Source organism: Rutilus rutilus (genome assembly GCF_951802725.1).
Source record: "Rutilus rutilus genome assembly, chromosome: 10".
Classification (NCBI taxonomy): domain Eukaryota; kingdom Metazoa; phylum Chordata; class Actinopteri; order Cypriniformes; family Leuciscidae; genus Rutilus; species Rutilus rutilus.
Genome location: NC_140215.1, coordinates 12,109,449 through 12,137,232, shown reverse-complemented (window position 1 = coordinate 12,137,232; position 27,784 = coordinate 12,109,449). Strand labels below are relative to the sequence as shown.

The window sequence follows — 27,784 nt, the reverse complement described above, 5'->3', positions numbered from 1 at the left end:
CACACACCCCTTTTTTTTCTTGTCTCGTGCACCAAACAACACATCACAAGGAGTTTGTATGTACATTCAAAACTTTATTCATGGGTTACAGTGTTGTAGAAAGCTTTTCCCCTTCTAAGCCAATGATTTGAATAGATACTGAAGGAAAATGTCACAGAAAGAGCTTTCTCTGCTCCCTACTGACCACAGACACTCACCTCAGAGTATCCACAAATCAGCACAACACCAGACTTTTAGAGCTAAGGTACTTCTATACAGGAACATAATGAGCAGTGTGCACTGTGACATAACTGCACAATGTTTGAATTGTTTAATGGCTGTCTCGTACAATGCATTATACAACAGTTCACGATTTCCTTCAACATCATGGCACTTTCAAAATAATTTAAAAGGTCATTTCAATAGACCATATGGCATGAACTCATTACATTATTTCATTATCTACCCGTCCCTTTCTACCTGCTCTGACCTATAAGGTGCTATGACATACTTGAGTGAAACAAAAGAGGGGAGGTGAAGTGTTTCTGTCCCAAAATGTGTTCGTGAATATCACAGACACTGGGGGAATACAAAGAGGGGATAGTAGGACAAAAATCACACAAACAAAAAAATGGTGGCTATTTCTGAAGCAAATTCCCACCACTTCATACCTCCTTTCCCTAATCCCGGCCCCATACCAAACCCCGACATGGAATAAAACTTCATGAGGCAAAAAGGGTGTAGGTAGACCCTTAAAAAAAATGCAGAGTGCGTAGAACATTAATAAACCAAAACGTGGGCTAATATTACACTTCATAATACAATACATACATCTTTTTCCAGCCCCATGCAACCATTTAAGTGTGCGTGGCATGGTCCAAAAGAAAGAAAAAGCACACTTCAGTTAAAGCATGTCCCTGTGACAATGTAGCCAAGCAGATTTCTTTTTTCACTTATTTAAAATGTGATCACAAGAAGACAATAAAATGTACAATCCAGCTAAAATCTCTACATGAGAGAGAGGTCAAAGCCTGTGTTTGGATCCAGAAACCGTCTCTCTGTTAAAATTTCCATGCACTACATAGATACAGCTAGCTTCTGCCTTAATTCAATACATATTACACATAAAATAAAAACATTCATTGCGTATGTTTTTTTTTTTTTACTTTTTTTTTTTTACAGAAAAGAAAAACCTGAATGGAAAGTTTATTGATGAGTACATTATTCTGCATCTGGTAGTTTGCGTTTGGAGCCTCATGTAGCCAAACACAGCACCGCATCATCTGAGTGCCAAGGAAAAAGGAAGGAGGGCGAAAGAGGAAGGAAACGTGCAAACAAAAGAGAAAGAAATTTCTGGAGGGGAACAAAAATGCTCACATGAGAGAAAAAAAACCCTGTGAATTAGAGAACCATGGGTAAGTTAGAAGGAAAGCATGCATGGGTGAAGAGAACAGAGCAGAAGACGCATCATTCACCACACAATGCTGTGACGTACAAGCATGTGAACGCACAGATGGACCATCGTACCGACAGATGGCTGAATGGGCAGCAATGATACATCACTTTTCTGTGCAAACCGATTGAGCGCTCATTCGATTGGATGAAATGGTCAGGTGATGGAAGCCACTCTCATCTCCATGGTGACAGAGCTGATCAACAGTGTGTATGAGGGATCAGTCTGCATTCTCTGTCCTGATGCAGTGGGGTGATGGTGCTGATGGTGCTGATGGTGTTGGTGAGGGGGAGAGCGGGGATTTGAAGTGGTTCTTTAGTTCTGCATCTGCTCGAAGAACTTGTAGGTGGGGTTCTCGTAGCCGTTCTGCTGCATCTTAGTGAGATGGCGTTCCTCAGGGGTCACCGCTGCGTCAACCTGAGATGTTAAAAAAATATGGTGGTCATTAAATGTGTTTTTTTCATTCCCAGCAGTGTTATTGTAGTATTTTTATATACTATTTAAGTATTTATTAATATTATGAACTAGCCTTTATTTTGATATTTTCAGTTTTTATAAAAAAAATATGGAAGCAAAGATGCCGCGATGCCAAACCCCCTCATGGAAGTGTTTACAACTGTTACAACGAGTAATCAGGATCAACTAAACGCTTGATTTGCAAAAGTATGTGAAATATGTAAAGTTCGCGTCATAGACTTTTTAAAATACGTCAGTTTTACACACCGGTCTGTTATTGTAGGGACATCGATGTTACATTTTCACGCCCCTAAACATGACGCAGAACAAAATAAACCGTGATTGGTTGCTTTAAATGTCAGTCAGATGGCCTCTGGGTGGTCCTCGGCCAATGAAAGCTGCTATGGAGTCCAGACCTTCTGCTGTCACAGACTATATGAGCAGTAACTTGTCCTACCTTCCAATGACATTTCACCAGCCTCCCTCCTCCTCCTCCCCTTCTCCATTTTTAGGTCTACATTTGTCATTCTATATATTACTCAGGGGGGAATATGAAAAATACATTGGATGACAAATGTAGGTCTAAAGCTGTAGAAGGGGAGAATGAGGAATGCTGGAGGAATGTCATTGGAGGAAGGTAGGTTAAGCTACCTAATCCTGGATTCAGACTACACAACATATTTGTCACTCTGTCAGATTATGTCTTTTTGTGTTGTAAACAAGAAACATGTCAGACTACACGTTGCTTTCCGACCAGTCGTCGCACTGGCTGTCTTGTCGTCAGAAAAGCCCCTCACAAAAAAAGAAAACCTGACAGTGGACACGTTACTGGATTGCACAAAGATTACAGTATGGGCTGGCAATCCTCCAAAGCAAACTTGAGGTAGAATTTAATAAAAAAAATGTTTAGCCAGTAGTAAAAATAAAATAAATGTACTAAACGTGTTCGCCTATTGTTCGCCAGCATTTATCTTTTTCACTTTTTTGCCGTATTGTTGCCATAGCTCTAATTCCACATAGCAGCACAAATACCATCATCTTTCTTTTGTTTCGGCATGTTTGAGAGGTGTGTTCAGAAGAGCTTCTGTGCTCCTATTGGTCAAAGTCACATATGTGACGGAACCCGCTGCGGGGGACCGAAAAAATATTAAACATGCTAGTTTTTCTGTTGTGACGTTGTGAAGCGTCACAGACACGGCGTCAGTTGTCGCCCCCTATTCATCTCTGATTATATGATCAAGTGAACTTTAAAAAAGACTACTTTTTGAAATAGCAGATTTCTAGCTAATGAAATATTTTAGCGCAGGCAACAGAAAGTTCATTAAAGACTTTTAAAGACTTTTTTTTCAATGACATTTCCAAGTTTGCAAATCACTAAATTGTCATGTAAAGATATCTGAACATGTTTCTCACCTCAATAACTCCATGGTGAATGGAAGTGTACTGCTTCTTCCTGAGCATAACAAGGGTGATTACAATGACAGTAGCAATCACGACTCCACCCACCATCAGGCCAATGATTGCCCCCTTATTAGAGCCCATGTCTTCTGCAAGGAACATCTGATTCGACACAAACACATCAATTACTTATTGCATGTGAAATATATAGATATTTTGTCTGTATGTATGCATGTTTAGCGAAATATGTGTGTAAATTGTTGTACCAGTCTCTTGTCACGAACATCATAACCAGCATTGTGTCTTTCTTCAATATCCAGCCGAACCTTTGGAATCTCTTAAAAATACACACATATGAACATATTCATTAGATATGTGATATTAAACACATGAAGCAGCCTCTATGGAAGACACAAGCACGCATTTCAGACGTGAATCATGGCAGAGTCAACGAAGAAAATGAAGAGTGAAGAGTGAGTGGTATTTACGACAGTAACGTTAAATACAAGTACTCCACAGCGACTCTAGGGGTCGCTGTTTGAGAAAAACGGAAACTGCATACTGTGCCTTTAAACAGGAAAATAACTTCAAATATGAGACAAATTCAAATTCTGCTGTAAAGAAGCTGTAAAAAGTGTTGTTATATGAACTAGATATGTTGATTCAGTTCAGTTTCATAATTAACAAAGCAACTAAACAAAGCAATTGTTGAAAATAATAAGTAGACACTCACCAGGTCTCGTAGGCAGACCCCTATCTGGAATTGGACGGGCATCTACGGGTTCAACTGAGCAAGACAAAAAAGCTGCTCAGCCTCTTTTAAATCCAGCGTTTGATTATTTACACTACCGTTCAAAAAAGTTTTGGGTTGGCAAGATTAATGTTTTTAAACATATCTCTTCTGCTCACCAAGGCTGCATTTAAAAAAAATTAAATAATCAAAAAAACTGTAATATTGAGAAATATCATTACAATTTAAAATAACTGTTGTCTATTTTGATATATTTGAAAATGTAATTTATTGCTGTGATGGAAAAGCTGAATTTTCAGCATCATTTTCAGTGTAACATGATCCTTCAGAAATCATTCTAATATGTTGATTTTGCACTCAAGAAACATTTCTTATTATTATCAATGTTAAAAATGGTTGTGCTGCTTTATATTTTTTTTGTAGAAACCATGATACATAAAAAAAAAAACACACATTTTTGAACTCCGGTGTATAGTTGTATATGATTGGTTACTCAATATGTATATACTTTTCATGAAAATGGGCCTTTTAAAGTTTTACGGTTCAGTTCCAGCTTTGAATGTGTTAATGTTTACCATGGTTGTCAGTGTTGGCCTGGTTGAAGCTTTCGGGGTGGATGAAGCCCAGGCCGTCCTGCTCTGGCGGCAGGATGTCCAGGGTGGTGGTGCTGTCAGGCAGGTCCGGCATCAGGGCGTCGTTCCCGTAGCTAACCCTCATCTTACTCTGGAGAGATGACAGCTGTTGGGTGACTTCCGCCTGGTCACGCTGAATCAGCAGTGCTGAGAAAGTTTCAGTAGACCCAAGTTTGAAACTTGTTCCCAAAATGATATGACAGTGAACTCAACACTAAATAAAGCACTTCACACTCACCCACTTGGTCCTGGATTTCATTAGCCACTTGTGGCACCTTGTAGAGATACCCCAAGGATTGGTTCATGCGTTCCTCAATAACACGCAGGTGGGTCATCACCTATGAGCACAAGGGGTCAAACTGAAGTTTGAAGTGTCTACACATTTTATATCTTAAGTAGGAAAGAACAACCTTGACATAAGCTTACAAATGGTCGAATCTGGGACGCCTTCTTCGGATCCACCTCCCGCACATGCTCAAAGTGTTTGAGGGTGTGCTGCCTGTCTTTCTGCTCCGCTCGTATGTACTTCTTCAACAGACTGAGAACCTGCCGAGGCTGTACGAGACGGGACACAGGAGAAAACAGGTTTTTCTTTTTTAGCTAGATTAGCAAAGACATTATACAATTTACTATTGTAAACAACATGTGTAAGCCATTTTGTTAGTGGTTGAGCAGCATGGTTGTGTGCGTATACCCGAGGCTGGTCCGATTGAAGGGCGCTAAGGTAGCTTTCCAGAGCCTGGCGGCGACGGTCGTTCAGCAGAGCTTCCACTCGTGCCATGTGGGTTTCTACCAGCTGCTGTCTCTCCCCGGCCGCTTCTTTCTCCAACGCCTCCACCTTCTCCTGGAAGCGCTATAGAAACACGAATAAACATTAAGCCAGAAGCCTTTTATTAATCCCGAAGAATAAAATACAGTGCCTTTCAGTCCGCTTGAGAATCCCCCCCTCCGCTTTAATGGAAACTGTATGCTGTGCTACTAAATCTGAATGCACTTGGACCGTAACCCCGCTAAGTGCTTTTATATAACAGGTTCACAAACCGCTAGATTATATTAACAATAAACTATGTTTATTTTCTGCCGTTCACTGCTTATGAATCATCAGCCAACATATCCTATTCACATTTATTAAGCTTACCTGAATTATGGTCTTCTTATCAGCACGAGGAAGATTCTTTGCCTGTCTCTCTGCCTCCTCCCATTCTCTCATTACCTGAAGAGAGATAAGAGGGATGAAGAGACAGGAGAAAAATGTCTTTTGGACATGTACAATGGTAAAGTATAAATAATATGTGATATTATAATATGACATTTTTTTTATATACATTTATAGATATTTAAATAAAAATATTAATAATTGTTTCTAATTAAATACTACATTTACTTAAACTATTTTTGAGATAAAACCTTATATAATAATAATATCTTTAACATTGCATTGACATACATAATTATACTTTTAAGGTTTTAACAAACAATAACATACCAATTAAATGGTAATAATTCACTTCAAACTTTCACTTTCACTGAACTAAATCAAAACTCTGATTCAGCAATCTCATGTTTTTTTTTATTCAGCAATCTCATTTTTCATCATTTAAATGTTTCAGTAAAATATATATGTTTTTCCCATAGATATCATATATAAACGCTAGATGTCTTATGGCGCAGTCACTTCCGGCATCATCGTTCGGCCATCTTGTCACAGTGCTCTGTGCATTAAGGTGAATGATCAGCACGCACACAAATCCTCTTATCTCGCTGAAATATTGACGGATTTACAAACGGTTTGGTTTCTTACAAACGTTATTAACGTGGCTATAATTCCGAATGCTTGAACATGTATGTTATAATTTTTCATATGTATGCAGTGTATGAATGTAGTCTCATAACTACATCTCTGACGTTTATAACAAACCAAACCGTTTGAAAATCGGTAGAAAATTTAGCAAGTTATGGTTATTTTAAAGTATTTGCACCATTAAACAGTGAGCGAGCGCACTGTGGCAAGATGGCTGCCACGTGCGGACGTCGACCTCCATTGGCCAGCAGCGCGCACGAGACATCTAGCGTTTATATATGATATCTATGGTTTTTCCTGCATCAAACATTGTAATTGTACAATTGTCAGGGTTATGTCATGTTTGATGTGTTTCCTTTGTTCCTTTTTCCCTCTTCTAGTTAGTTTCTATGGTTACTTATGGTTTGATTAGTGTTTGCACCTGATCTTCATTAGTTGATTGGTTTGTTCAGTGTATTTAAGCTCTGTGTTTTCTTCTGTTCATTGGGCCTCATTCATGAAACCCATGTAACAATGTAAATCATTTGTAAAGCCGCGCTGACGTAAATGTTTATGGATTCAATCGTATTTTCAAAATGTTAGTTGGTACTAACACCTGCTATATATATATACACACACACACACACACACACACACACACACACACACACACACACACACACACACACACACACACTCACACACACACACACACACACACACACACACACAAATGTGATCCTACATAATCCTATAAAAAACAGAAACTGTTTTTTAGTTCTGTTGCCCAGCCCTACTACCACCACACTGTTTTTGTAAGAGAACTTTGACCCACTGCTATAACTGCATTATACCACTCTACTCAGGTTCCCACCTCTGACATTTTCTCTCTGTGTTTGGCCTCCAGGCTCTCCTTTGCTTTCTGGAAGCGGGTGTGCTCATTCACATCTCCTGGAGCTTCCAGGTAACGATCCACAGCATCAGCAGGGCTCGGGGCCATGGTTGGCACTAGAGAGAGTGAGAAGTCTTGTTCAGCGAGTGTCAAAAAACAGATAAATGTGAGCCAGAGAATCTTCCTTTCGGCAAAGAGAGTGAAGACTCCAGGGAAAGAACAGCTAGTTCCGATGCAGGTTAAAATTGGTTAGCAAAGTCAGAAACATTTGTGTGAGATTACTATTGCCAAAGGTTGCTATAATGCATGTTTTAGGTATGCTCAGAGAGTTAAAAGAGTTTTCATGCTGGAAAATCATCCAGTATGGTAGATCTATGTATATACAGTGACCCCAAAAAGTGTTTTGACACTTAAAAACACTAAAGAAAATAAATGAATGTCACTGCATGAAGTAGAAAATATCAAATATGAGGCATATGCACACAAATTATGCTAGACTTTGTTGCAGAACTTTGAAATAATGTGCATCAATGAATAATGCAAAATAAGACCTGTTATTTTAGGGTACGTCTACACGACAACGATATTCTTAAAACGGAGAAGTTTTCCACATACAGACGACACCATTGTCAAAACGATCCCCATTCACACGGATCCGAGAAAACGACTGAAAACCCTGTATTCTGCTGCCAGGCCATTAGATGGCGATGAAACACTATAGACTGAACAGTAATACACGTGCATGACGTCATCGTTTTCAGAGATTCGCGTTTCTGTTGTTTACACGGAGATCGTTTTCAAAAACTCGCACTTTGAAACCCGCTTTCAAAATCTAGCATTTTCAGGCACCCAATACGCCATTGTCGTGTAAATGAATGTCCAAAGCACGTAAAATGTTTTACGTTTTTAGTCGAAAACGGTGTCGTTTAAACAGCCCCAAAGAGTAAACGGTTTTCAAATTAATAAAGACATGAAGACATGTTTAAGTATACTTAATTTTGAACAGTTTGTCTATTGTTTTACCATTTTAAACCAAACATGTCCTTTAGTGATTTTTTTAATAAAGTGTGCTTGAGCTATCTTTAAAATAAATGCCATTTAGTTTGATAATTTGTAATGCAGTGACATTTTTAATTGTGGAATAAGTGTCCACTTGTTTTGAGCCGCTGTAAGTGTGTGGGGGTGTGAGAGCTGTATTTCTATGGGTGTGTTTTGCAGCAGCTCATGTGAAGCTGCTGTGACACATTCTGACAGCGAGCATGCGGGAGAAGCCAGACCAGCTGTGAGGAATATGCCCTGTCAGAATGAGGGCTGCTTCGCTGTCACTCTCCCACAGCGTCCAGCATTGTGCTTAATCGAGCGTAAACCGCCCACTGAACCACTGCCGCAGACTGGTCTGACCAGAGGCCGACTACAGCTCCATCACTGGCCCACACACAGAGATAAACACAAACGGAGAGAGAGAATGGGGGAGGGTACATACAGAAGCGCAGTGTTCAGCAGGTTAAGAAATACACCCACTGACATGCAGGTGCTTTAAAAACAGACAAAAGCACAAACAAACATCCATGCTATCAAATATGTCAGTATCTACTCAAAATCTGTAGTGGCTGAAACTCAAAAAAAGCAAACACGAAACCGTAGTACAGTATGGAAAACACTGCCCACCATGAAGAATAATTGATTAAATAAATAAATACATTTTCCTGCGAACATATTCAATTAAACAATACCTTAATAACCACTTACTACTAATTATTATTTACTACAAAACAATCTGTATTGTATAAAGCACTATATAAATAAAGCTGACTTGCCTTGAATACCATTTTTGGAAAAGTATAGATTTTATTGCTACTATTGACTCTATAACTGCTACTATTTTTTTCTCTCGAAATTTTAAAATCTGTATTTGATCTGATAACATGCAGTTCAGTAATTAAGTCAGATGTAATTCTGCAAATGCTTTTTGAACAATTCATTAAACAAACGGGCTCATAAGATTTACTTGTGCATGAATTAAACTACACTGGTTGCGCTGTCTTTGTTTTTGCATACAGCTAGCAAAGACAATACAATAAAAAGACATGGTCTTTGTATTATTTTACGGTATCCAGTTAAGGGACAGGAGGTATGAGTAATGTTAAATCACATCGATGATATAAATATTATGATTTAGTTACTTTTGATGGAATTTCCAGAGCAAGAAATATTTATATATTAAATAACAATGCATGTATGACTATTTATGAATAATTCAGTTAATTAAATACTTTACGAATCTCACTTGAACATTTTATTTGATAATGTCCTTTTTTATTTGAAACTTGATCCACAAAAGATAAGATATGTATGATAAGACTGGCATCAGTGCCAAAACAGCTTCACATTATGCAACACTTGTGTTAAAAACTTAAGTGTCATCAAAAAAGGATCAAAACAAGCAAGTCTGACGCCACTCATCCCTATGCCCCGTGCTTTTACTCATCACTCACAATCCGGATTTGAATATTAAAACAATATTGTTTCTTTTAACATGGTGGTGTAGATTCAGGAAACGAAGATGGAGAGTTTCAGAAGAGTTTCAGAAAAGTTTCAGTGTGCTCAGACAAGACAGCAGGAGGTTAAACTAAAGGAACTAGGCGCTCTGCCTGTACAGTCACCTCACAGAGACCTGTAATCCATGCGGGCTAAAGCATCCAGCCATCTGCTGAGCTTGTGAGTTTAGCACGAATGAAGTGAAGAAAGTGAGAAAGAGACGATGTGCTGGTTAGCAGAGAGGTGAACTTCCTCTCAGGAGTCGTCTGGACTTACACACACTGCTGCTGCAGACAGCCATGCAGTACTCCTCTGATTCAAAGTTATTGCGGTTGCCCCCACAGCCCCCAAAGATGAAGGGGGCGCATCGGCCCGTCTCCACCACAAAATACCAGCGGGGAATCTTGTCATGGCATGGCCCCAACCGAGCAGGGGCCCAGCACACCGCTAATGGAGAAGAGACACTCTTTGATTTGTTTAAATGTTTAAATGTAACATTTTGCTCCAGTTTTGCCTATCCTGTGCATTCTCTCAAACATGTCTTGTAAGGGTAGTAAAAAGGGGTCACTTGCGCTTCAGCCTGGTTGGTGTTCACGGAACAGGACGCAGAAATCAAAAGAGGAGACCCAAGGACCAAGAGGACCCATGCGTCTTCTTCAGAGTCAAAAGAAGACTCTTTGACTCTGAAGAAGACGCATGGGCGTCGAAACGTTAGTCGTTTTGTACCAATAAAAATCATTTCAAACGTTGTGTGCTCCGGTCCTGCTCCTTGGTCCTAGCTAGACCTTGGGTCTACTCTTTTGATGTCTTGTAAGGGTGTTTTTTCACATTTGAATACTGAAACGTACCACTGAAATGTACAATAAAGCATACACAAATCTCACCTCGCACAACCTCCTCTATAGACTCTGTTGTGGTAGTGGTGGTGGTTGTCATTGCAACGTTGGAGGTCTGCTCGCTGGTGTCTTGTTCGTCGGTTGTGTCTTCGTCGTCATCTTCCTCGTCTTCATCATCTTCACCGTCACCATCTTCATCGTTGTCCCATACTTCCTCTTCCTCATTGTTGATATCCTCATCATCCTCAGTCACAGCGGGCTCAGGTTTGGTCGGGGTCTGCTCTCTCAGTACGCTGTGATGCAAAAATGTATGAAGTTCATGGCATATACAAGTCTGAGACTATATTGAAAAGGTGGGATTCAAAATATTATTTAAACAAGGAAATGAACAGATTTAAGATTCTGCACTATTTCTTTGTCACTAATCAAATAAAGTGCGTTTGATCATGTGAACTCCTCTGTAGAGACGGTCAGGTGTTTTTCTTCAATTAAAGCACAAATATCACATACGTCAAAAAATATATTTTTCATAAGATTCATATATATATTTTCATATGAATATATTCATACATTTATTTCAAAATATACAAAAAGAGCCAAAGCTATTGCTATATGTATATATTTACACTTAAACATTTAGCGCCATTTACACAAAATGTATTATTAGGAATTAATTTTCTTGCCCCTTTAACCTTCTAGGGCTGATTTTTTTTTTTTTTTTTTACTTCATCAGAATGGTACAAAACTTGGTAAAGGTTTTAGCACTTGCTATGTGAAAACAAAATAAAATCATGGACATGATTTGACGGTTAAATGGTCCTGAAAACAATAGTCACACTTGTACTCCATTTCTCCATTCTGCCACCTGATGGAGTTTTGGTTCCTTGCCACCATTGCCTTTTTCACGTGTGTCACCTTTTTTTCACCTTTGTTGCCAGTGGCTTTTGGCTTGCTTAGTTAGGGACATTAAATTTAACATTTAATTTATTATTCAACAATAATATTGATCTGCCTGCATTGACACCATTATATGAGAATTGAACTGAGCTGGACGACGCTCATATATATAAATTAACTAAATTACTAACTTTTTTACAACAAAAATGAAACATCACTGAACTTACTTAAGCTGGACTGTGACGCTATTTTCTTCTGGAAACAAGCTCTGTTGCATTTTTTTCCTGTTATCTCTGTAAAGGTGCTTTGAAACAATCTGTATTGTAAAAAGCGCTATGTATATAAATGTGACTTGACTTGACTTGTACTGTTCGTGGTAAAAAATCACCACATTGGAAACGTATGTGAAGCAAATTTCATCTAGTGGAAACATTTGGTACTGCGCCTAAACCAAATGTTACTGAAAACAATTTTTTTGAGATATCAAGCACAAATTTGGAACACAGCTTGTTTAGATTTATGGATTTGATTTTCTCACAGTTTTAGAGTAAAACATGTTTTGGAAAATATATATTTCATATCAAATTTAAAAATAGTATTTGTATGCATTTTTCATAATAATAAACTTGAACTTTATAACTTTTTTTCACTTCAGCAATAATCTACCAACATTCAAGATTCTTTAAAAAAGACCAAACTTAAGACTGATCCAAAACATTCAAGATTTACGACAGTAAATTTCATTTTCAGGTCTATGCATTCATGGTTCGTAACTATTCTATAAATATAATTTGGTACCAAAAAAGATTAAATAAAAAACATTATCGAACTAAAATATAGTTAATTAATTTGGTAAAAAAAATAAAGAAATAATAATAATTTTTGACCGCCATGAGAGCAGCACCAGAGGGTTAAGTACATTTTGCATTACATTAGTGATACATTTTCAAACTGAAAATATTTAGTACTTTTTACAACATTTATGTAGCATATATTTTGACCCAAAATATATATATTTTTTCAACATGGGATGCTTTTCATCTTTCTCAAATCATGCTGGAGAACATAATAATCAGGTTATACACAAAATTGTGGAGATCATGCAGCTAGAGTGCTTCTGTCATGAAAGCAAAGGGTGGACATAATAAATTGCAAAAATATAATAATTTATATAAAAAAGTTGTTCAAAATAAACACGTTCACAAGTGGTCTCAGAACGAAGTGTCAATAATACCACTTGTGTCTGTGTACCTGCTGTCGGTATACTCGGCCTCTGCGCCGCCCCACCACACATCTGAGTTGGCCTCCTCCTGCTCCTCGCTGTCTAACTCCTTGTGCTCCTCCATGGGGCAGCACACAAACTCGACACCACGGAAACGGTCGATGCCGCACGGCAACAGCATGCCGTAGTCATGGAGATTCATGGAACGATCACCGCAGGACTGCAAAGGGGCAGCCACAGGGAAAGTGTGAGTGTGAACGAAAGCAAGAGAGGTATAATGCACTGAGTCATCATAGAGCTATAAGTAGAACGCTCTCGTGGGTTAGATAGAGATGAATTATACATCCTATTCAATCATAATCTGCCTACACCATTATTTAACATGCATGTCTGGGGATATCATTTTATATTAAACATTAAAGCAAAAATAAAAAGCAAACATTTCTTTTCAAATGGAGATCCACTAAAATAGGGACTAAATTCAGTTCTGGAGATGCCTGATATGGATCCGGCTTTTTCTGGCACAGATTACAGCTGTGTATGGTTTTATAACTTTGTGAGAGAGTACAGTAAATGTCATGTGGTGTGACCTCTGACCTCTTTGGCCACCGTGTGCCAGTGCAGATGACTCTCGCACATGTCCATTCGCTCCTGGTGCAGGAACTTGCACTTGTCTGGGACCAGGAGGGCATCGCTTACAAACTCCCCAACTAATAAAAACACACAAACATTTGCTCATTAGGTGCTCAAATAGATTTTTGCTGATATGTAACTTGCAGGGGAAAATATCCTGAGCAAACGTTGTGTTTTGATGAATCTCATCTTATCGGATGTGGAAGGATGATAGGAAATCACACAACAGCCACGCTAAAAGCATTAGTTTAATGTTCCACAAATCCAGGTTAAAACCCGAGGAGTGGCAGAGAACTGATGTAATCATCACATTGAAGGATAGTTTAATGTAAAACACTAATATGTACCCAAGCAGCGGTAGGGGACCACAATGTGCGCGTGACTGCGGCACTGGCGGCGACCCATTTTGCACCAGTTTTGGATGCTGATGGGCTGGTTGGCCTCCACTACGTTAGTGATCTGGAGGTCTGGGTATACCTGTGGGAGTCAAGACAGTGTACAAATTACCAGCTGTTGTTGAGGTCAACAGAAAAGCCATTTGCAATTCATTTTACTTGCATAACCTGATCTATTTTCAAGTGAAACAGGATATTCAACGAGACAGGATGAGGGATCTTGATTTTATCCGTTGGTAAGTGCTTGGATGGTGAAAAGGAGGTGGTATATATCAGAATGTAGAAAAATTTGAGGGGTTGGTGACATCATCCAAAACAGAAAAGTCGTTTCAGAGGTGGAGCAAAATAATAATTCTCAGGATTAAAGGGGTCCTATTATGCTTTTCAACTTTAGTTAGTGTGTAATGTTGCTGTTTAAGCATAAAAAAATCTGCAAGTTTACAAAGCTGAAAGTCCACTCCAAAGGGAGTTATTTTATTTAACAGAATCCACTTTCCAAAGAACTACAACAAATGGCTCGTTTGGACTACAACATGATTTTTCAGGGCTTTATGAAGTCATAATGTTCCTCATTTAAATAATACCCGCCCACGGAATACGCAGAAAAGCGGATGAGGCCTGGATAAGCTGCTGCTATGTCAAAGAGACGCTTTTTCACAACTCATTTGTTTGACCTTCCTAAGGCTGACGAACTTAGAACGGGTCAAATTTATTTTAAACACTGTTCCTGAACATTATAGTCCTGATGTTTATCTGTGCGCTGCACATTTTACGAAGAACAGCTTCCAGTACCACGATGCAGCCTACATACAAATGCTGCTCCGTTTCCACCTTGTTGGGACAATATGTTGTTTGTGGATGACAACTTATAAGTATGTCTTCTTATTTGTAGTTACATATTCTATTGACTAGAAATATAATTCTATAGTTCTAATTATAAGTTTTATGTTGTCTGTTAGCCAACATTAGTGTTGATATAGGGTTGTTTACTATAGCTTTTGTAAGCTCTCGCTTTTGTAAGGCTGTTCAACGCCCCTTAGGAAAATAAACAATGTTTTTGTGAACGATTACTGTTTGTATGACCATAGTTTTCTGACAAATATCATGATTAAATGGTACATAACATCGTACCTATCATGTACAAGAAAAACATACTGTACCACTCCTGGTGAAACGACTTGTGAAATCTGTGCTTGCAAAGTCTGTGCATGAAATCAGTTCTGGGTGTTCCTCTTGTTGTTAACATTGTCAGGGTCTGAATCGGGTTTGAAATTGATGCCATCCTTTATATTTACACTAGAGCAGAACTCGTGGTTATGGAGGGGTGGGACATTTCCCGATAAAATGCAGCTAAACGCTGCCAATCACAACACACTGGGCCAGCTAACCAATCACATCACATTTTGCATTTCGGAAGGAGGGGCTTCATCGAAACTGGAACTAAATGCGTTCAGGACAGACTAGTAGAGAGGAGCTGTAATAATGTACAATATGTGAAAAATAATGTGTTTTTTTTTTAACAATCAAGCATGAAAGCATATTCTAGTACAACCCAAAAACAAAATCAAGACTTCGTAAAAGGGCATAATAGGACCACTTTAACTAAATAATTGTGATTTAAAAAAAAACTAAGCAATTTTCCCTCATCACCATCACAAGCTGGCGTTAATTAATTAAAATTAATCCTAAAAACAACTGTTTGTTTTCACATATTGTCTTACAGCCAAAACTCAAACTTCATGGCTGAACATATTTAGTTGCAAAATTTATCTTTGCACAATAAGACCATGAATGTGTAAAAAGGGTCAGTTTAGATTTCAGAAATATTTTTGACTAAATTTATTGGAATATATTTAGTAAAATAAACATTTGATGTCAGATTTTTGTTTGTACTATGTACTCTCATTTGCAAACATGCAATATCATTCAAAGGTTTTGGGGTCAGTAAGATTTTTTTATGTTTCTGAAAGAATCTCTTATGCTCACCAAGGCCGCATTTATTCGATCAAAAATACAGTTAAATCAGTAATATTGTGAAATATTATTAAAACATTTTTTATTCAATTTTAATATATTTTCAGCAGTCATTACTCCAGTCTTCAGTGTCACATGATCCTTCAGAAATCATTTGGATATGCTAATTTGGTGCTCAAGAAACATTTCGTATTATTATCATGTTGAAAACTGTTTTGCTGCTTAATATTTTTGTGGAAACTGTGAAATATGTTTTTTTTTGAGGATTCTCTATTCAGTAGAACAGCACTTATTTGAAATAGAAATCTTTGTAACATTACAAATGTCTTTACTGTCACTTTTAATGCATCCTTGCCGAATAAAGTATAAAAAAAAATCCAAAGATTTGAACGGTAGAGTATATTGCCATTACATTGGCTATCAGCCACATTGCTACCCAAATAACAGCATCAGCCATTGACAAACTTATATCATTCGACCACTAAATAGAACTTGACATGCTTATGTAATACCCAGAAGCCTCCTATTATATACTGTGATTGTCATTATATAATTGACTTTAACTCCTAAAGTAATCACGATACAATGTTTTACAATGTGTGTAAGCTTGCTATTGACAACTAACACTGACACAGCAGCAGAACTCATTACATTTGCTCGTCTCGTTTTATATCTTTTTTCTCTCTCATTACCTCTTGGCAGTACTGAAGGATGCCCTCTTTGGTGCCGATGCAGCTCTTGGTGCCAGTTGGATCCGGCTCCCACTTGCCACTCTGGACGTTGATATGCATGTTGAGTTTCCCACAGAACATGGCCACCTGGGGCTCCGCCAACAAGCCCACTGAGTCATCTGATGGCACCTGCCAACAGCACAATCAGCAGGAACATGAGGAACCATTATCACATAAGCCTATGATCTTCAGATGTCTTCATGTGGTGGGTTTTCTCCGCAAATATTGATGTATACAATCAACTGTGATTAACCTGATTAAGTAAGCAGCCTATCATTTAATTAATTCGATAACAGAGACAGGATGACAATGAAAAGAGGAAAAACTGCAAATGTGTGGGGAAGCACAAGAATGAAACAATTCAACAAATAGTTTATGTGCGGTATAGATATAGATAACAGCAGGTTTGCCCATCTATTTAGAGCACTAAACATTATAATGTCCAAGAAACATGTTTTGTGGGGTTCAGACAGGGACATACAGATACAAGGAAATTAGTTTGAATCTACATACAAACACGTACGACGAACAACATTGCACCAAATGTTGCCCTAACTAGCCAAACAGAAAGTCGACTGGATAAACACTTTCATATTGAACAATGTTGGGTTTTGAGTTCTCAGAATGCACTGTGTATGGAGTGAATAAATTATGTAGCGACTGTTATCAGGTTATTGCTGTACAGTTTGCTGGCTTTATTTATGCTGTTGTTGCTGTTTTTGTGGTCCTTGCTAGCAGTGTTCAAATTATACCAAAGCTTTTAGCGGGTAAGCAAGTGTTAGAAAACATCTCCTGGTATTCAATAAAATATTGAATACTATATAAATATGTATATACACCACCATTCAAAAGTTTGGGTCAGTTAGATTTTTGTATGTATCCTTGTTGAATAAAAGCTTACATTTCTTAAACCTTAATCCTACCCAAACATTTAAATGGTATAGTATACATTTATCTTAATTTTCAACATAGGAATATATAACTATGATAACTATGGAGGATTTGTTTTCCTTCATACTAAACCAAAATGAATAATCAAAATAGTTTCACTCTTTTTGGCTTAACTAAATTGTAAAGCTACAAGCAACTCAACTGAAACCATGAGAGTGAAAACTCTCTACATCTGATACTTGTAAACAAACATTAATCTTTTAGAGCCACAATGCCAGTTATGTAACGTACAATATCAAACATTACTGCCTTATTCGGTTCAGGGTTAAAAGCCTCGAATACAATCTAATCTCTTGAAGTGGGTGGGAAGATTAAAAAAAAAAAAAGATAGAAAGGGAGAGATAAAGTAAGAGTTTGGTCCTGAAAATGACACACAGGGAAAACATATTTGCAGAAGACACTCAATTCATAGTCAGAGAGAGAGAGAATAATGGTGGTCCTCTTTTGTGTGTCTTTGGCCTGGCCTCGACCCAGTGAGTCACAAAGGTTCCTTACAACCAGACCCACCCTGTCTGTTCAACTGAGCGTGAGGGATTATGGGACTGTTGTGTTTCCCCTCTTTTGTCCTGGGTAACAAACAGTGGAAGTGCTGCTGTAGCCAGCTGTCTGAAAGATGCATCTGTCTCATTAAGACGATGGCTTAATAAGACATAGATAGATAGATAGAGTTGTATACATTTTAAACGATATATTAAACTAACCATGTTTCTAACATCTAACCTTAATGGAACAGGATGTACTGTACAAAACCAATGGAGAACTTTTTGTGAGTGCGTATGTGTGTGTAAAAATAACAAAGTTTGTGAAATGAAACTAGACAGTCTGTAACAAAGTTTGCTTTATCTAGTAACAGAGGGGTTTGCATATGAAGAACCAATCAAATAATGGGGAAATTATGTAATGCAGCCTGACATTTATGCCATACCTCGATTCTATAAAAACTGTTGTATCTGTGTTTTACGGTGGGATTCTCAATGGAATTTGTCTGAGATCCTCCGGCCTTGATTCTTCTTGGGAGAGTTTCTCTGAGAACTGCTCGAAGACTCTCCCGGCCGTTATTAAAGCATTTAAAGGACATTTGCTGAAAGTCTGTCTGTTAATTACTGCTGCGCAGCAGGTCAGTTTAGGGAAGCAAGTTAGTTAGAAACTCGGCCAGTTGTCGACGGATGACGCAAAGAGCTAGAGTATAAAAGTTATTAAGTGTCGATTGTAGACGCAACAGTTTTATTTATTAAGTGTCGATTTGTAGACGCTAGATAGTCTGGGTTTAGGGAAAAAATCCACTACAATAGATAGATAGATAGATAGAAGGGGTGTAACAATATATTGTGTCACAATATATCTCAATACAACAATAGCCTATGTAGGCTATTGTGGATAATGACAATCTGTATTCAGTATAGTTCACCCAAAATGAAAATTACAAGGCTGTGTGAGAAAAAAAACTGAGTTTTAGTGTCAGTACTACATTAAACTACTATATGTATAATATTAAATATAATGTATAATAATTAAATGCAATGGGGGAATATGTGTGGGTCCTGATAATGCCTTATGTTACCAGTAAAAACATTATTTTAGTCAGTGACAAAGTGCAAATATTCGTCTAAAATAATTCTGTACTTTCAGCATCAGAATGATGAATATTTGTTTATTCTGGTGTCACCATTATCCTGTGCATTGGGTTACCAGCACCAAGTCCAAGCCTATTCATTTACACCCACAATGTAATATCAAATTTAGCATTTTAATCAACAGTACATTTTCTTGTTAACCTTTTACCATATGTCTTGGAGTATCGCAATAATATCGTATCGTGATATGTATCGAATCGTGACATGAGGGTATCGTCGTTACACCCCAACAGATGGATAGATAGATAGATAGACAGATAGATAGGATGATGATAGATGATAGATAGACTCTGTCCGTAATGTTTTTCTTTCTAACCTTTTAACAAATGGCTTGGTGGTTATAGTGCAATAAAACATCTCTATGCTGTAGGGCAATTTAAAAACAGAATACTGTAATTATGCTGGCCGCACTACAGTAGTTAACTCTTTAGGAAAACCATGTGTTAGACATGAAATGGTCTTAACTACTGCTGCAATAAGCTGCAAAATTTCAGCTATAGATTGTTTTAGAGTAATGAGATCATTACCATCAATGTATAATAAATGCTTTAACACTGACACTAGTGAAAGCTAATCATCTGTGGATATCAGTGTACCAAAATAGTGTCTCAGCCAGGTTGTCATAGCAGTTCAGGATCCACATTAGTGCAAAATGAAAATGTGCAGCTTTCAACAGTCATTCAGCTCTGGCTTAATCTTAAAGGCTGTCAAAAATCAATGAGGTAGTTTTTGTACCACTCAAAAACAATCTAAAACCGACCATGTTTAAATGTTCCACTGATATTTCCCAGTCAAACAAAGAAAGCCCTTTTCAGATGGAGGCTAACCGAAAACAGATTTACCAATTATGCGCAAAATAAGCAAAGGGACATTTCAGGAAAAACATGGTGACCAGTAAAGAGGTGACAACACAAACTCTCAGAGCTTGTTTTGGCACACTACCTACAAATGACACCTTTTAATGAAAAAAGCTTTAGGCCAGGGTCTTATTTCTTGTAAGTCATTATATGATTTGCACTCTGAATGGTACAAGGGTCAATTTGTAACTTTTTAGTTCAAAACTTTGTCATTTGACATGCATGCCTACATCACAAAAATCCACTTATTCATTTAATTTTGAAGACCCAATAAAATCAATATAACTGAGATTAATTTAGTCAATGTTTAGGAATACAGCAGCAGATGACCTCTGAGCTAACACACATGAAATAAGACCCACAAACATGATTTTAAACAGTTGTTGTGAAATAATTGTGATTGTGAATCAATAATAATGTGAAAAACAATGACAGAACCTGATTTTTTTTTTTTTTTTTTTGCTGATCTAATACTGAACAGAAAGAGCTTTAGTATTATCCCAGCTTACAATTTTTGGTTCCCAGAATGTTCTGGAAACATTAGTTTATGGTTATTAAAACAAAGCGTTACCTAAAAAAAGCGTTCATGTTAGGAAACAAAATAACCAGATGGGAACCATAACATTAGGTCACTTTTTTTTGGTGAGCTTCTATTTGTTATCCTGCGAAAATACATAGCTGATTTGTAACTAAAATGTTATGATTAATTTTTAAATAATGTTGAAACAGCCTATTTGTAATATGGGAGTCACGCCCCTAAAGGCTCTACATTATTTTCTCCCTGATATTGGTACCATTATAGGCTACCATATTTTAAAAGAACACTAACAACACCACATCTACATGTAGACAGTATTACAGAAAACTATGTAGCCTAGATAAAATATCTCTATGTGTAAACTGACTACCAGATGTGTCAATAAGCTCCACATTCAAGTACCACCATTAAAATAATCTGTGCATGAAAAGAACATGTATTGCAGTGTGTGTTTGTGGGAGTGAGAAAGTTTATCTATCCATATAGGAGATTTAGCCTTAACGAGATACAAAAAAAAAAAAAAAAAAAAAATGAAACGCCGCAGTTCACGGACGCCATCTTGCTTCTGTCAACTAACATCTTTTTGTAGGCCTAATATTCCTCACAAAATCTCTCCACCATGAACAAGTCCTACATCATTTACGCATTTTAACAATCACGCCTAGGCTATAACAAAGCAAATTCCTTTATAAAGACATGTATGAATAATAGATGCGCAAAAGGCGCCGCAGAGGAATGAGCGTTGTCCTCTGATGCTGGCTCAGGAGGGCCGTCGGATATATTGCTGCCACAGCATTTATTCGCCCAAAATGGAGCTCTGCAATCTTGCAAACCTGCCACAGGGTTTTATATTTCTTTTCTTTTATCGTGTAAACAAAAGGACTATAGGCAAACTGCAGGTGGTGAGAGAATGCGCTCTTTAACACATGTCCCCTTGACAAAGAGCTGTCAGTCACTGATGTTTACATGATTCCACCAGCCGCATCTGTATGACATGAGTTCATATTCCTCCGATCCACATTTGCTCTAACATGGAAAAAACATCACAGGCACAGCAGCATACAATCGCCATATTAGCGTTTTCCATAGTGCAATTCTTCATTATAGCATATGTTTCAATGCCACGTTTCACCTTCGAATGTGATGCTTATGTTTTATATGAAGGTGTGCAAATTACCATCAGATATTAAAACAATGCTACTTAAGATGCTAGAATGATGCGCGTCTTATGTATCACTTTCATGCGCTACAGTTCGCCCGCTGTGCCTAATATTAGTGGCGATCCTGCCTGCACCAGGAGCCTCCACCCAACACTTTTTAATTGATCTAAAACACCGATGGACAAGAAACCCAACTGGCAACTGCATTAGAGAGAAGAAGTATGATCATGCTGGAATACGCAGCTGACAATCACGTAGCGCTCAAATGTCTGTCTGCATCCGTGTCATGCTCTAGCTTTGCGTTTTTCCTCCCCTTCGCTCCCAGGCCGTCATTTAAAGTATGGAGGAGAATCAAGCTCCGTCTCCATTACACACAATCACTATTCTTACCTCGATGGCGAGCGACAAAGTCGTCAGTATTGACAGCAGGAATACCGTACGGTCCATATCCATGGCCGTGTTCCCAAGCGCAGCACGTCCTGATGGATAAATGTCCTGAGAGGTTCAGGTTTTTTCTGTCGCGATTTTCAGCTCCCTATCGTCTGTGCTGGGCTGTGCTTTGTGAGAATGCGCGACTGCACACAGCTGCTCCAGTGAAAGTCAGCTGACCACACGTCTGGAGAGAGGAGAGTGTGGAAGAGAAGAGTCAGATAGATTGAAGGTGGTGGTCAGTGAGGAAACCGCAGAATTTGACCGATACATCAAAACACAGGGATGATTGAAGAGCAAAAGCAGACACAATCGCAAAGCATGTTTGAGAGTTGAATCTCTTGCTACTATTGCATAATTTTGGTGTAACGGACAGAACGAAGTAATTAGGCTATTTACTTATAGGCTACCTAAACCGACACGTTACACCAAATAAATAGGCCTATAGAATAAGCAAAGCCACTGAATGATTTCATTCAGTTTTTGTAGCCTCAAAACGAGGTCAAAGAAAAAGCTTGGAAGAACTCTTAAAAGTGTGTAAAAATGACCATGGAACCAGCAACAAAAAATATGACTGTTGAAAATGATGAACTGTTACTTCACAGTAGACATAATTTCTTACATTTACTCTTAAAACAATTATAATTATATAATTGTTTTTAAATTAAATGTATGACGAAAAATAAAAATAAAATATGTATATAACCTTGTTTCCAGAGTTTAGATGACCATTGTAGATTCAAACATGTAAAAATATATACACAATGTATGTAGATTTGTTGTTTTATATAATATTATGTCATACTTGTGTGTTTTCACTTTATTCATTCTTCTCTCTGTTCTACATATCCAAACTGGCACGTGTAGCAAAGGCACACATGTGAATCAGAGGCATCTGGCACAGCAAAACAATCCGTTTTAAATTTCATTGCAAATTTGTATAGATTTCAGAGCTTTCATTTTACGTAGGCCAATTTTGATTCATTTTTGAAATACGTAGTATGTTCAGATACTAAATCAGAAATAATGAGTTGTTATAGGCTACTTGACATGTTTTAATGAAATGATACACCTTTTGCTGAAGTGATTATTATGAATAATATATATATATATATATATATATATATATATATATATATATATATATATATATATATATATATATATAGCATGTGTTATTTTATAGGCCTAGAATTTTAATAAAAGCAATCTTCTGTTCACAGAAAATGTGTTGTCTCCTCAGTATAAATATATATTTGAACTTCATTCACTTTTGGACCATAAACAATACCCAATGTATTACCCAAATTAGTTACCCTTCTATAATTATTAGGGTCAATGAACTTTATTTCCTGGGCAATAACAGTAGGAAAGCCAAGAGAAAATGAATAAGGCACAGAAAGGGAATTTAAAGCCCTCTAGCGCCATCTTATGGAATTTATAGAACAATGCATTGGACTTGAACTTGTTTCTCTTGTCCGGTCTGGGTTTTTCCCAGTTTTTCCCTCCTAAAATCGCTGCCCACAAACAAGTCAGTTTGCATGTGCAGATCCAGGTGAAAATTAGCCAATCACCAGCCCATAAAATTCTACGTCAACATGTTCAGATGACTGCTTCTACATGAACTCAGCCACACAATTATATTTGCTAAAGAATTGAAGTTAATTGAAAATTGATTTAATATATGTTTTTTTTTTTTTTTTTTTTAAGTAGTACCAATTATTGGTTTCTATACATTTTATCCCCTTTCATTATTTTTTTTTTTTAATTTTAAATTAATTTTTTTTCTATTATGGAATTTTTTCTTTGTTAATTTTGTTTTTAGATTGTTATCTTTTTGGATGTCATGTTATTGTGTTTTTTATGTTTGTTATGTCTAATAAAAAAAAAAAAAAAAAAAAAACCATGAACTCAGCCACGCCCAGCAGCGTTGTAATCTGTGTGTGGGATGATGTAGAACAGTAGGCGAATCTTAAAACTGGAACAAACTACAGAGTGATTCATGCATTTCACTTCACTCACCGTGATCGGTTGCGTGCGTGTCTTCTGCAGAGGAAATCTAACCCAAAGGTCAGCACGATACTGGTTTTCTTTTTCTTTAACGATCTTATTTGTAATATGTTTGATACACAATATGTTAGGCTATAACAAAAGGTTAGATTTAATATTTTTGATATATAAAATAGTTTTTGAATAATTGTATGCAGTTGAAAGTTTTAGTGGTCCACAACTTATGCGTTAGAGACTCAGATCGTTGACCCAATTAAGTGCGTTTCACGAGTAGGCTACATTGTTTGGGGGAGCTTTGTATTTAGGACATTCCAGAGTCAATGTCAGATGACTGGATTTTTAGGAAAAGCTGTTTGGCTCTTTTTCTCTTGTGACCTGTGGGAAATTGGCTGCCTAATAAATTTCACCAATACATTGAATAATACATTTTTTTTTTTTTTTTTTAAACAAAAGACACCGTGTCTCATCAGGACAAAGATGTTTATAATCATGTATTAGTATACTACCACCTCTGCACATTTAGCCTTGTTTGTAGTTTGTTGGAGAATTTGGGAATTTCCAGCAGCAAATAGCCTGCTTCAAAACCTGCTCTCTCTCCTCCAGGACAACCATGATGATCTTGGCATTGCTGACACTTCTGCTGATCACAAGTGAGTCTTTACTGAATCCTTCTGGACCCTTAAATGTTGCTCTATTCTATTAAAAAACATACTTTTTTATTGATGATCTCTTGTCACATACAGATATGCATAGGCCTATATTATTTGCATAAAAAATAAATAAAAAAGTTCAAATGTAAAATTACATGTATCAAAGAAATGTAAAACAGTTTCTGATGTTCCTATAGAGAATCCTAATTTTGTAAATTAAGTTGAGTATTTGTTATGACGAGAATCTGTTACTATTCTTGTAGATGGTTCTGCAGTGGAAACTAATGCGACTGGCATTGTTGGACAGACCGTCATTTTACCATGTGACTGTTCTAGTGTGAATAGACTGGTATGGCAGAAAGGTGATACAGTAGTGAATGATTATCCGGAAAGGGAATCTATAGACCAGGCTTACATTGACAGGACTGAACTCTTCCTGGAAAAGGAGAAAACAGACTGCTCCCTTATGATCCGCAACATCTCTTCAGCGGATGCAGGAGTTTACACCTGTCATGCCCTATTCCTTGTTTCTGACAACATCTGGTCGAGGAACGAATTAGAAGTTAAGCTAACAGGTGAGTTCCCTAAAACTGAATTTATCCTATAGCAAATCAGTAGCAATAACTTGAAAGGAAACAAGCCTCTTCCTCTTTTAAAATTTCATTGTGCTTCTCTTTTCAAAGTGCTAGTCAGCTTTAGTCTATTATGTTTGGTTAGATGATAACGTGTGAGAGACTCACAGGTCGGAAAAAGCGGCTAAAAAGCAGAACATTCACGACAACCGAAGGAAGTTGAATGTGTTGCCACTGCAGCAGAACTGAAAGTCATAGCCCCCACAGAGATGCCTATCACAATATTAAAAACATCCTCCTGACGTCATCTGCTGTGCAGCCAGCAGTAATAAATGTTGAATGGGATCAGAATAAGACTACAGAGCAATAAAAACAGTATAAATAAGGCTATAGGCTCAGAGCTGGTGTTAAATGTTCAAATGTTATGTTAATATAATTTTAAGACTAAATAAGACTTATTCGGAAGTTTGCTGAGACCCCGGCCTCCTGGTTGAGAACCACTGCCTTAGAACCTCTACCTGTGTGGATATTTTGTAATCTGTAATGTGTGATATTGATGGCAATCATTTCTCATATATTGCCATTGTCTTTAACCAGTGTCTGAAAAGGAAGTTGGTGGACAAGAAACCTTCTCTGGAGACAAAACTGTCAACACTGTCTCTATTAGTGTTCCCATTCTGGTAGTGCTAATGCTCGCTGTTGCGCTGGTGCTTCTAACCCTACTGATCAAAAGACGACAACGGACAAACACGGTAAACATTTTTTGTCTATACATTATGTTTCGTTGATTTTTTTTTGTGATTAGTCATTAAACATCATAGCAAATGTACACTTTCTAAATTATTTCATTTATTATATAAAAAAACTAAGGGGTCGTTCAGACCAGAAGCCTGTAAACGCACTCTACTATACAAATGTCTTTTACGCTGTTAAACGTGTTACGATGCATCTGTTTATTCAGTTTATATGGTGTCACATTTTGAGACACCATATTAAGTTGAAAACTTTTAAAAATGTGCGACAGGACACCTGACACACATTTTTGTTCCATTCCGGTTATCTTAGAACGTGACCTTGAATGACAGCTTTTGAGGTTCGACTTGACAAAGGGGCCGTATTCCTTGAATTACGCTCATGGCTAAAGTAAATCTACACCAGTAGCTCACTATTTTCAGAGCGGTGCTTCAGGTCATGTGGTTGACATGTTTAGTAATGGCACCTGAAACATTTCCAAAAACCTGACTGTGAATTCTTTTTGTCTTTTTTGCTATAGGACACTGATTTACCAGCACAGCACCCTATGATCGAAATTGTGTGATCTTGCTTGAAAGTATAACGGACTAACTTCTATGTTGTAATACAAGGTCCTCTACAACAGCACAGACAATACGAGGCCTTAGCCCTAAACACATGTGTTTGTATGTGGGCATTGCAGAGTGGTGCGTTCTGCGTCCAGACAATCGTTGCAATGTGCAGTCTTCAGTTGTAGCACTGTTATACCACTGAATTGTGAATACACTGTGAATATATCCTGTAAACATTGCAGTTTGTAAGATGACAAGATTCTCCTTGTAGGAACTGTTTATTCATTCTTTCAAGAACAGATGTAAGAGGTGGGGGACGTGCAGTATATATTTTGCCCATTCCTCTCTGATTTGAGTCATTGGTGGTCTCATACTTAAAAAGGCTTTTCAAATCACTATTTTTTTATAGTTCATATGTGTATTGCAATGATTTATTAAGCACACACCATGTAAGCTTCTTTACATTTACTCTTGAATGGATTGTCTTCCTCAGCCTGTGCTGGTTTTCATTTATGTGGAAGAAATATTGCACTCCCTATGGGATATGTTTGCTTTTTTTTTTACTCTACTAAATTTCATTTACTTTTAAATGAATTCTGCTTCAAACCTGCCGAGGCAATAAACCTTTTACAAATACACTTTTATGTATCTCTCTTCTGTTACTAAAGTTTTAGTACTTTTAGAATAATACCATGCAGAATGAATCACAACTAAAGCTTGGCATTTAGCACATTTCGCTGACATAGGATTTTAGTCAAAAATTCCATCTAGAGGTTCAAACTCTCGGCTGTTTCGTTATGTTGAGGTTGTATCCTGTACAGATTTCTAACCGCAGATGGAACAAAATAATGAGCTTTTGTTCCTTGTCTCAAATTTTTTTAATTCTTTCCACTGGTTTGCTTTCAGTTTCTATATGACTGTGCAAGTATAATGGACAAATGACCATGTCTTGAAAGAAGAAGTCAGAATGCACACACTGCAATGCACAGATTAATCACTCATAGTACTATATGAACTTTAGTGAGAACCTTTAATGCATAAGCATATCAAAACATTCCGCTGTCATAAAATATGACCATTCAAAGCTATTTTTTATTACTTACATGTCCGAA

At 37.4% G+C, this 27,784-nt stretch overlaps 2 protein-coding genes across 3 annotated transcripts; one reads left to right on the top strand and one right to left on the bottom strand.

Annotated features, from left to right (window-relative positions):
* Positions 1 to 56: 56 nt before the first annotated feature.
* appb (amyloid beta (A4) precursor protein b) lies at positions 57 to 22,389 on the bottom strand. 2 transcript variants are annotated; one of them, XM_084421612.1, is made up of 17 exons: positions 22,098 to 22,309; positions 16,529 to 16,696; positions 13,815 to 13,944; positions 13,432 to 13,544; positions 12,864 to 13,054; positions 10,764 to 11,008; positions 10,156 to 10,326; positions 7,324 to 7,457; positions 5,808 to 5,882; positions 5,364 to 5,522; positions 5,096 to 5,224; positions 4,908 to 5,007; positions 4,613 to 4,816; positions 4,020 to 4,073; positions 3,553 to 3,623; positions 3,302 to 3,448; positions 57 to 1,849 (listed from the first exon to the last, which is right to left on the bottom strand). In XM_084421612.1, exons 1-17 carry the CDS (start codon positions 22,158 to 22,160, stop codon positions 1,748 to 1,750), a joined length of 2,256 nt encoding a protein of 751 aa, XP_084277738.1. In that variant the 5' UTR covers positions 22,161 to 22,309; the 3' UTR covers positions 57 to 1,747. The 2 variants fall into 2 exon arrangements, with proteins under 2 accessions (XP_084277738.1, XP_084277739.1); XM_084421613.1 differs by lacking the exon at positions 10,156 to 10,326 and having other exon boundaries at positions 22,098 to 22,389.
* A 1,686-nt stretch (positions 22,390 to 24,075) lies between these two features.
* LOC311298939 (uncharacterized protein) lies at positions 24,076 to 27,310 on the top strand. The gene is made up of 5 exons (XM_084422268.1): positions 24,076 to 24,206; positions 24,750 to 24,796; positions 25,060 to 25,371; positions 25,966 to 26,120; positions 26,642 to 27,310. Exons 1-5 carry the CDS (start codon positions 24,139 to 24,141, stop codon positions 26,684 to 26,686), a joined length of 627 nt encoding a protein of 208 aa, XP_084278394.1. The 5' UTR covers positions 24,076 to 24,138; the 3' UTR covers positions 26,687 to 27,310.
* Positions 27,311 to 27,784: the final 474 nt, after the last annotated feature.